This window comes from Copadichromis virginalis, linkage group LG3, assembly GCF_057382275.1.
Source record: "Copadichromis virginalis isolate Kocher_CV1m ecotype Utaka linkage group LG3, C_Virginalis_male_GT1.1, whole genome shotgun sequence".
NCBI lineage: Eukaryota > Metazoa > Chordata > Actinopteri > Cichliformes > Cichlidae > Copadichromis > Copadichromis virginalis.
The window spans coordinates 39,311,342-39,321,227 of NC_140620.1; the positions used below are offsets into that span (position 1 = coordinate 39,311,342).

At 40.8% G+C, this 9,886-nt stretch overlaps 2 protein-coding genes across 6 annotated transcripts; one reads left to right on the forward strand and one right to left on the reverse strand.

Moving 5' to 3' along the window:
* Positions 1–47: 47 nt before the first annotated feature.
* Positions 48–5,542, forward strand: rgp1 (GP1 homolog, RAB6A GEF complex partner 1). 5 transcript variants are annotated; one of them, XM_085451028.1, is made up of 10 exons: positions 660–725; positions 955–1,047; positions 1,136–1,284; positions 1,628–1,761; positions 2,078–2,161; positions 2,346–2,495; positions 2,840–2,986; positions 3,253–3,380; positions 3,503–3,680; positions 5,128–5,542. In XM_085451028.1, the coding sequence occupies exons 4-10, from the start codon at positions 1,632–1,634 to the stop codon at positions 5,349–5,351; spliced, it is 1,041 nt and encodes a 346-aa protein (XP_085307154.1). In that variant the 5' UTR covers positions 660–725; positions 955–1,047; positions 1,136–1,284; positions 1,628–1,631; the 3' UTR covers positions 5,352–5,542. The 5 variants fall into 5 exon arrangements, with proteins under 5 accessions (XP_085307150.1, XP_085307154.1, XP_085307153.1 ...); XM_085451024.1 differs by lacking the exons at positions 955–1,047; positions 1,136–1,284 and adding an exon at positions 48–416 and having other exon boundaries at positions 610–725; XM_085451027.1 differs by lacking the exon at positions 1,136–1,284 and having other exon boundaries at positions 955–1,083.
* Positions 5,543–5,566: 24 nt separating this feature from the next.
* msmp1 (microseminoprotein, prostate associated 1) lies at positions 5,567–7,617 on the reverse strand. Its single transcript, XM_085451029.1, has 3 exons — positions 7,238–7,617; positions 7,005–7,113; positions 5,567–6,241 (listed from the first exon to the last, which is right to left on the reverse strand). Exons 1-3 carry the CDS (start codon positions 7,338–7,340, stop codon positions 6,049–6,051), a joined length of 405 nt encoding a protein of 134 aa, XP_085307155.1. The 5' UTR covers positions 7,341–7,617; the 3' UTR covers positions 5,567–6,048.
* Positions 7,618–9,886: the final 2,269 nt, after the last annotated feature.

Sequence of the window (9,886 nt, forward strand, 5' to 3'; positions counted from 1 at the left end):
GTAATCACTGAGTTTACCCCTTCCGTATATGTTACCATAGCAACGTCACACACTCGCTTACTATATTTTTTAATATATCCAAATTTTAAATAACGTATTATTTTAAAGGTAATCTTAAAATATCATACGAAAGGAAAATATCATACGAAAGGAAAAATATATGTATATATATTCTTATATGTTATTAATCTTATTTCTGTTTCCCGTTGTTCGTGATTGGTAAAACAGCACCGGAAACAGAATGTCTACGTATTTTTTTTTGTTTACTGTAGCCAGCTGGAATGCTAGCTAAGTAAGCTATGCTCGGATTGGCATGAATTGAGAAATTTGGTATACTTTTATTCAAGAAGTGTATTTAGGTTTCTTCGGGGAGAACATTGCGTATTTGCTTTGCCGCAGTATCGCGTGAAGTGAAGGTATGTGATAAACTTGTCCTTAAAACTACAGTCATTAGCAAAGAGGGCCAACAAGTGAAATTCATACTGGCTGTATGTAGGTCAAACTGTAACGACAAAAAAAGTACATCAGATAGAACTGCAATGTGCTCACGATATTATCGTTTACGTTTTTCATTTTCTAAAGTAGCGTTGTCGGTTCGTAACGTTATAGATGATCGAGGTTGTGGCCTCTATGGCCCGAGGCTCAGTGTTTCTGGCCGGGGAGCTCATGGAGTGTCTTGTAACTTTCACCAACCCGATGTCTCATCTTTCCACCTCGGCGAGCAGGTAGGATTTTACAAGTTTGCTCCTTGTTCAATGAGATTAAAAATAAGGGAATATCAGCCATGTGTTATTCTTTGTTTTGACTGTCGTATGTTAATATGCGGGCTTTTAATTAGAGTAGGTTTTGTTTTGGCAAGATTTACAGAAAAGGATTCTTAATAATAACACGTTTCTGATATCCTGCTGTTAGAATATTTTGTAATCTAAATGATTTCTTTATTTCCTTGGGAAGTATAGAGAAGGTTAGAAGGATTTACACGTCTTCTGGAAGGATCTAGAAAAAGCGTGCGATGGTGGTGAAATATATGAGGACAGCAAAACAGTGGTGAGGTGTGCAGTAGGAGAGACAGATGGATTCAAGGTAGGGGTAAGATTACAACAGGGATCTTCTCTGTGCCCCTTCTTGTTTGCAGTGGTGTTGGTCAGGCAAGAGTCCCTGAGTACTGAGGTGGTGGTATGCACTGGAGGGAAGAAGAAGAATGAAAGTCAGTAGAAGCAAGACAAAATGCATGTGTGTGAATGAGAGGGAGACAGATGGAAAAGTGAACATTTAAGGAGACAGGTGAGTGAAGGAGCTTAAATTCCTGGGATCAACTATCCACCCAGGCAGGTGGAAAAGAGGAAGACCTTAGAGGAGATTCATGTAGTGAAGGAGGAGGGTTGGGTTAACAGAGGATGCTGGAGATGGGGTGAGGTGGCGGCGGGTGATCCACTGTGGTAACCTGTAAACGGAGCAGCTAAAACAGGAAGGAGTTTTTTTTTTTATTTCACTTCTTTTAACACAGTTATTAGGATTTATATGGTGTCTTGTGACCTAGTGTTGTTGGTAGACTGTAACACAGAGGACACTGAAATAATTGTACCCTTGTGTAAGCCTTGTTGTCTGATTCTGATTTTTGTTCCAGTGAGATGCTGGCATGGGCCAGTGCCCAGATCCACTGTCAGTTTCATGCAAGTGAGAACAGAGTAGCCTTGCCGGCTCAGGGCAACAAACAGGATGTCCAGGCTGAGAGCGAGACTGTGCTCATCCCAAGCAGAGGTAAGAAATAAAATATGAAATCTAAGACTGGCAGAAATAGTATAAACTTATCTGGGTTTCCCCAATCTTATAAACAGTACATTTGCATATTGACACCACTTCAGTGGATGTATGGGTCATACATCCAACTGCCTTACAGCCATGCAAGGTTCACAAGGTGAATTTAAAAAAGAACATCCCCAATACTGGATAAATTTGCTGCTGTGTCTGCTAACAAGTCTTCACACACAATGAAAAGTAGCAACATATTAGTAGCCTTTTTTCCATAGCTTTCTTAGTGTGTAATACATTTAACATCTCCTGCTTTGTTCTCCAGGAGAACGAGGGCAGTGTGTGCTGGACACTCCTCCTAAGATATTATTCTGCGACCTGCGCCTGGACCCTGGAGAGAGTAAAACATGTACATGTCTTTACATTTGTGGGAAAAAGTTAACAATAATGTGAAGTGAAATATCTACACTGCTGTTAAAGAATGAAACACTTAACACAATAATGATGAGGTTTCTAGATGGTTTCCCATACATAGCATTATCTCATTTGTGTGTGTGAGACTCAGTCTTGCAAACATTGTCATTCTTTCACAGACTCCTACAGTGAGGTTGTTCCCATTGATGGGCCTCCCAGTTTCCGTGGTCAGGCGGTGAAGTACGTCTACAAACTGACCATTGGCTGTCAAAGGGTCAACTCGCCCATCAAGCTACTTCGTGTTCCCTTTAGAGTGTTGGTTCTGCAAGGTGAATGGACTTTTGACCGACTCTGGCTTTCATTTTACAGTTGTAGCCACAGAGAAACAGGGGTTGAAAGATCTTTGCTTCGGCTGTAGTATAATATTAGAACGACAGCAAAACCAGAGAAGTATTGGCAAAAAAAATACTGTGGATATAAACTTTTGTTGTGGTCTCTTAACCAGGCATGTAGATTTTCATTTTTCTCTGGACAGCAAAAAGAGTCTGATTATGTCACAGTTACCAGAGCTCTTTGCTTTATAGAAAGTACTTAAAACGTTGCCAAGAAAATTGACTTTAAAAAATGAGAATCTTTTATCTGATGTTGGTGTTTTTTGCATGTACCCACATAGGCATGCCAGAGCCTCCATTTCCCCAGGATGAAGAGGTTTGCCCCTCCAACCCTTTCCTGGAGGAAGAGGAAGTGAGCCGCAGGGACTCTCGGCCTTTGGAGAGAGCACTGGACATGTTAATGGTCACCACCTCGAGGCGCTACCCCCGTGAGTCGAATTCTCTGCCCTTCTGCTCTTTGCAGGAGTTTAAACTCTAGTTTGTGCAAATTGTTTTTAACGTAAGCGTCACCCCTTTTTTCTTTGGGAATATTTTGACAAATTAAACTGTTTTCTCACTATTTTAGTTGTTACATTCACATAAGCGTGTACATCTATAAAATGGTGGCTTCATTCGGTACCTGAAAGGCAAAAATAAAAGCAGCAGATTCTTTTTGTGTCTCCACATCTGATGTGTGTGTCTTTGTTTTTTCCAGACATGTTTAATATCACCAACATGCGTGGGAAAGTAGCAAAGTTCTGCATCTTTAAGACTGTTTACAGACTCGGGGAGGACATCATCGGCACGTTTAACTTTTCAGAGGGAGACATTCCCTGCCTGCAGGTGTGTTTGCTCTACAATTTTCATACGATGCACTTTCCAATTCAGTCACCCTTTGAATTTTCTCTAAAGCTGTGTGTGTGTGTGTGTGTGTGTGTGTGTGTGTGTGTGTGTTTGTGTTTCAGTATTCAGTGAGCCTTCAGAGTGAGGAGGAGATCCAGCAGCAGTACCAGCGTAGACCAGGACAAACTCCCAGTGTGACTGGACACGGGCGACATCTGGAGTCTTGCCTCCACACGGCCTTCAGCCACTTCTCTCTTCCCATACCCCTGAATGTCACGCCGGGTTTCAGCAGAGACATTGGTAAGTCACTCAAGCTGAATTATGTCTGACTCACGGCTCAATCATATCTCAACAATTACTTGTAGATCAGTGTCATACAAACTAAGTAGGCATAGTTCATCAATTGCCTATATAAGCTAAGCACAATTCCAGGTTCCTACTATCATTAGTTTTCTGAAAAAAATTTCAAGCGATGAATGTCAGGATGTTTTTAGATGTTTTCCTTGCATACATTTTCAGAAGGCATCTAAAAATGACATAATCTTGAAAAGTCCTTCAAACTTTTCTGAGTGTCTGTACTATGGCTCCATATAGACTCTCAGTAGTGTGGATGAAGTTCAGATAGAATGAATGTCCTATTGCTGACAGCAGATTCTGCAGCACAGGCCTGTAGAAACATAGTTTTGCAGGTAGAGGACTTAGATATTGTAGCTTCTCATATGCAAGGCACAAAATATGGTTCAAAATAAGTAAAGGATTTCATAAATACATTGCAGCTGTGACTACAATGTAGCTTGCCATCGCCAGTGTGTGAATGTGTGTGTGAATGGGTGAATGACTGAATGTAGTGTGAAGCGCTTTGGGGTCCTTAGGGACTAGAAAAGCGCTATAGAAATGCAGGCCAAGGATTTCATAAATATTAAAGTTTGAATAAGAAAGTTTCATCTAAATCGAATACGATATTCCCCTGGTATGACACCACATCCTAAACCCATATTAACCTCTTTCAGAAAGCGTGAGTTTGTGTTAGCCATATCAAATAGATGTTCTCCATCATTTTCGTATGTAGTTTTCAAAATATTCATATTTATGTATGACAGCCAAAGATTATAATAAATTCTAATACTTGTAAAATTTAATGTTTTTAAGATAAAGGGGCTAAACTTCACCCAATGCTTCTTACTTACTTCTCACTCATAATTTGTAGCAGATGTTCCAAGGCAGTATTTTAACGTTTTTATTAAAGTACCGGCCAGGCTTCCCAGATGAAGTGTGAGTTTTCATCCATTATTTGATGGAGTGCAGGATAAAATGATCAGTTGTTATGCACGATGCACATTTTGTTTCTGAACCAAAACAACACCCTGTGTAAGCTGGGCTGAGTCATAATCGGGCTGATGCTGTGTAGTCTGAACCTGGATAATGACAATATCAATTACACGTAAACTCAATGTGCTAACCACAGAAGAGAAGGACACAAAAACCAGTGTGGGTTTACAGTGCCTTAAGGCAGTGACTAAATTTTAATAAAAATGATTCACACCTATTAATATGGAAAGTTTTACAAGCATGTGGGTGACGAGCATTCCTTATTTTTCCTTGTGGCTGCACACTAAGAAATGTAGGAACGTGCCGGCAAAAGAGTAAAAAAGGACACGACCGGGAACATCTACACATAAACCTAGGTACTTTTCATAGAATGTATATGAAAAGAAAATTACTTACTCCGGCTCTTTTGTTTATTTAGTGACCCTGAGGTGGCGCCTGCACTTTGAATTCGTTACTGCCCGGGAGCCTATGGAACCGCCCACTGTCCTGCAGAACCAATCAGAGGTCACAGTGTGGGCTGGGGCGGAGCATGTGGATGTGGACACCTTCAGCTGGAATCTACCGATCAAAGTCCTGCCCACCAACCCGGCTTTGGCTTCCTACGTGTCCCAGTTTACAGGGACCAACACCATTACCATTTAACGTGTGTGTGTGTGTGTGTGTGTGTGTGTGTGTGTGTGTGTGTGTGTGTGTGTGTGTGTGTGTGTGAGAGAGATGTAGATGCACATTTCAAGAACAAAGACTCTCCTCCGATGGTTAATCAGAGCTTTTTCTTTCATCTGGAGCAAAACGCTCAATCAAGATGTAAGAGAAAATTAAAAGCGTGACTTAAATCTCTGTCATTTCTTCATGTAAACAACACTTTTATTTGGAGGTTAAATGAGTTACAGCAGCAAACAGGTCAAACTGAACAGACATTTATATTAAAGTACATTTATATATTTACAGAATGTCATCAGTGGGTTAATTAAAGATAGCAGTTGGATTAATATCAGGATCTTTGAACAAAGAAACACTTAACGGTTTGATGTTATTTAGCATTTTAAAATCCTGTAAACTTAAAAGGAGTTTCATAAGAAGCTCAGCTGGGATTAGACAAGTTGCTAACTGATATAAGCGTAAACAGAAATTAAAATGCTTCTAAAGCAGGCAGGGACCTATATTTTCTACATCTGTTAAGACTTCAAATTATTTTGTGTAAATTGCTGCACATTTGCTTAAAAATTACTAAGCATCATATTCCCTACATGAATAATTCATATACTGAAGATGAGTAATGGTTATGGATATCTAACTGTAATGAGTATCGGCTCCATGGGCAGGCAGAGTGGCGGCAGAGTTACTCAGTGCTAGTTGCGTTCCAGCCTTCGAGATGCTGCTGCAGCTGAAGCGATCCATGGCTCGGGTCCTTGTTCGCTTGACCCGGGGAGCAGGGCAGGCGGGGGTCAGCTGACTGGACTAGAGACACTTTGCAGGTCACTTGCTCCACCTGCACTTCACACCATGCGGGGAAATCCACCGGCCGATGCACTCTGGGCAGTAATTAAGAGGAAGGTAAAGCGTGTCAAACCTTCTTTGCACTTCTCACTTCACGCTTTAAAATGTAAACTTTTTCAGAATCAGAATCTCATTTTTATTGTTATTTTTGCCAAAAGCACAACGATATTATATGCGGTCCCATTCAGTACAAAGAAAGCAATCTAAGTACTCATAAAATACAAAAATAAAGAGTTTCTAACAAAGTATAGAGTAAAAATAGAATCTAAAAACATAGATATGTACATATCTATGTGTGTTTGAGTCAGAGATTGCACAGGTTAGTGACATTCTTGCTACAGCCCTGGGATATTTTTTTGGGTACCCACAGAAAACTCGAAACACTTTGTCAAATCTGAATATTTTTATGTGCCCAAATGAAAACATGTAATTTGTTTTATTGAAAAAAAAAACAGAAGCTTATAAAAGTTGTGATAAAATGTAATTAGAAACATTAAATATGACCATATTTGGCTTCTAAAGCATTACCTAAAATATTTAAAAGTATCTGCAAAGTAAGGCGCAGCCACCTGTGATTTACAATAGTAACACTAGAATAATATCAGTAAAAAAAAACCACACAGACAAGATTCCTGCAGACTAACAACATTTGTGGCCACTTTCTTTATTCTTAAGCAAAACATCTGGTGAAACTGCTGTTCCACCATGAAAACAAAGTCACTCAGTCTCTTTAAACCATGCGGTTTAGAAAATGTTGGCATCTGGACACCAAATCACACCGTCTGTTTGTGTACTCACGTCTCACAGCAACCGACCCCAACAGGGTGCAGACAGGTGCATTGCATGCAAGCGTTGTCCATCCAGGTTTCACCCAGTGAGTAGTGCCTCCCCTCGTACACACACAGAGCTGGACGAACACATGGTGGGGGGAAGAGCTCAAAATAATACATTTTTTTATAAACTGATGGGGTTTTTTTAAAGGTAAATGTTTGGGTTTATTTTAAAAAGGGTTATAAAGAATTGGATCTCACCTCTGGAGCTGAAGTGGCACTCCATGGGTGCAGCAGAGCCACCGCCGGTCCACAGAAGAAACCCTACGGCTCCAAGCAACAAGTGAACCCTGAAGAGCTCCATCTTTATCACGTCTGGTCAGCTTGTGATTCCTCTTCTCCTTTTCTTCCCTCATTTATATGCTTTGAGGGTTCATGACCATGGCGTGGAGGTGTGGCTTGCACCGTCATGTGGCCCACAGACTTGGCTGTGGAGAGTGTCAGCGGTGCCATCCGTTGGGAATGAGGAGGTGGAGGTGTTGTGTAGAGGGGAGGGTAAAGTTGTATCTTGGCACGCTTTTGGCACTCTGGAGATCTCCTCGATGCGCTTCAGCAGGCATGAACCTCCGAAGTGTTAGAAACAATGACACATCCACGCGGTGACTAAGAGAGGGAAGGGTAGCAGAGAGGTGAGATGGAGGGCAGAGAGAGAGAAAGAGCGGTTACGTCCAAGGAGAGAAGGAGGTGGAGAGAGAGGGCGATGGAAATGTAAAACATGATTCATCATCATTCAGCCTCCCTCTTGGTTTTTGTGAGGATCACCGCACAGCCCCAGAAAATGTGCCGAATATAAATTTTAAATATATAATCATGATTCTGCGAGGTGCTTTCAGCTCTGGCAGCTACATATGTCCATAGTGTCCATATGCCACAACTGTGTGTCGTTCAATGCGGTCTTCTCTCTCCATGGTTGTTCTGCTTTTGAATGGTTCTTCCTGTTATAAGGAAGTTTTTCCTTCCCACTTTCACCAAACTGCTTGCTTTTCGGGAATTCTTTGATTCTTGGGGTTTTCTCTCTCATGTGGTGAGGTGTTTACACTACAATCTAAAAAGCGCTTTCAGGTGACTGTTTTGTGAACTGCTACCATACAAATGAAATTCAATACTGAAAGGAGTCTAAATGTAATCAAATTAAAAGGGAAGGAATGAATTGTCAGATGTGGGAACAACATATGTGAATGTAGATCAAGGGCTTTTGTAGATTTAGATTTCTTTTAACCTGATGTAAACACTTACATGGGACTTTGGATGATAACATATTTCCTGCTATATGATGGAAGTATGTTTGGGGAGTGTTTAAAAATCAAAAGACTCCGAGAGACCAGGAGTTTAATGAGCCTAAGGCACAATTCCAGCTTCAGTATCAATAAATGATGGATACTGAAAGCTAAATGAGAAAGACGTACACATTTCTTTTGGAGGGATTTTTTATTGGGTTTAGTTGATTTTTGGGAGAATTAATTAAGTAACAGTTTGTGGAAAGTGGAGGGACAGTGGGAGACTGGCCATCCTAACTGTATCATAATGAAAACCTTAGTTACAGCTGCTTACAATTTCTAATTATTTGTCATTTAAACCTAAATTCTGTGTTGCAGAGTTTATTAAAAGAGTGTGTGTTAATGTAGATGTTGGCTGTTCTCACTTTTTCCTGATTGCTTCCTTAGCAGGATGTGGAGCAACATAAGGAACAGAGCTCAGTCATCTTGATTAAGAACCCCCAAGGGGAAACGGGTAATGATGATGACGGATTTTATTATTTCAGCCTCCTGCTCTTTTGCACAAACCTCAATTTACCACTGACCAAGCCGACGCTAACATCAAGTTTGTTTCAAATTCTTTTATATACATGACATGTAAATCAGTTTATAACTTTTAGGGAGTGTGTCTCTTCTGGAATTTTTGTTGATATTCCGTCTCTCTCCAGTAAAATGAGCCTACCATAAAAATATGAAACTGTTCAGCAGGGGATCAAATAATTATTTCCCCACTGTAACTAAGCTAACATTTAAGAAAAAGATTTGACTGAAAAAAAAATCCCAAAAGGTCCATGTCAAATCATTTAAACAACAATCAAAGATAAAGTTTGAACTGCTCCTCTTATCACAGTTGGTCACTGGAAACATGTGTCTTCATATTCATAACGTCTGTAATGCAGACAGGTGTATTTCTTTGTTGCCCGGTTCTTTTGCAATTTTTCATGGATTGTTCATCCAAGGAAAATGGCGTTAAGTCAAAAGTTAAATATGTCATCTGAGCATATGTTGCAGTGTGGTATCAATCCACACGCCAACAAAACCTTATCTCATCTTCTTCCACTTGTTTACTATCTGCAGGCTGAGCTCGAGGTCATCGGAAAAATCCTCTCATGCCTCTCACAGGAGCCCCCGGGGCCCTGTAACATGGCGCTTTACATGCCTTCTCTCTATAGTTCAAGAGTGTTGATAGGTCTCCCTGATCGACCAAGGGTGCTTCTTCTTTCACTCAGTCCAACTCACAGTTGCCTCTGTCGGGCAGCGCAGAAGACTAAGGTGTCAGTCAGGCTACGTAAAGGCCTGATTGAGGTCAGTATTTAGATGCAGATGTTTTTCCATAGTTCAGCCTGGGTGGCGGAGACCTCCTCGGAGCCTATGGGGTCCCATATGCTGGCAAAGAGTTCACAGCCTGATCTGACAAATATGTTGTCGTCAGTGCTGATGGAAAGGGAGGACCTCTGAAAACAAAAGATTTTCCTGTCACACACCTCTCGTCCTTCATGGATATGCACTTAATTGGGTACAAGTGTTTTTTAATTGGGTTGGGAAAAGTTCACAGAGCATGAAATCCTTGTCTTTAGCATCGTCAGTGTTTCAC

Bases quoted from the DNA above. Each gene is read 5' to 3' on its own strand.
- rgp1 (XM_085451024.1), top strand. From the start codon at position 610: ATGATCGAGGTTGTGGCCTCTATGGCCCGAGGCTCAGTGTTTCTGGCC. The intron at 726-1,627 runs GTAGGATTTTAC...TTTTTGTTCCAG, and splicing joins CTTTCCACCTCGGCGAGCAG to TGAGATGCTGGCATGGGCCA. The intron at 2,162-2,345 runs GTACATGTCTTT...ATTCTTTCACAG, and splicing joins CCCTGGAGAGAGTAAAACAT to ACTCCTACAGTGAGGTTGTT.
- msmp1 (XM_085451029.1), bottom strand. From the start codon at position 7,340: ATGGAGCTCTTCAGGGTTCACTTGTTGCTTGGAGCCGTAGGGTTTCTT. The intron at 7,114-7,237 runs GTGAGATCCAAT...GTGTTCGTCCAG, and splicing joins GTGCCACTTCAGCTCCAGAG to CTCTGTGTGTGTACGAGGGG. The intron at 6,242-7,004 runs GTGAGTACACAA...ATTACTGCCCAG, and splicing joins GGGGTCGGTTGCTGTGAGAC to AGTGCATCGGCCGGTGGATT.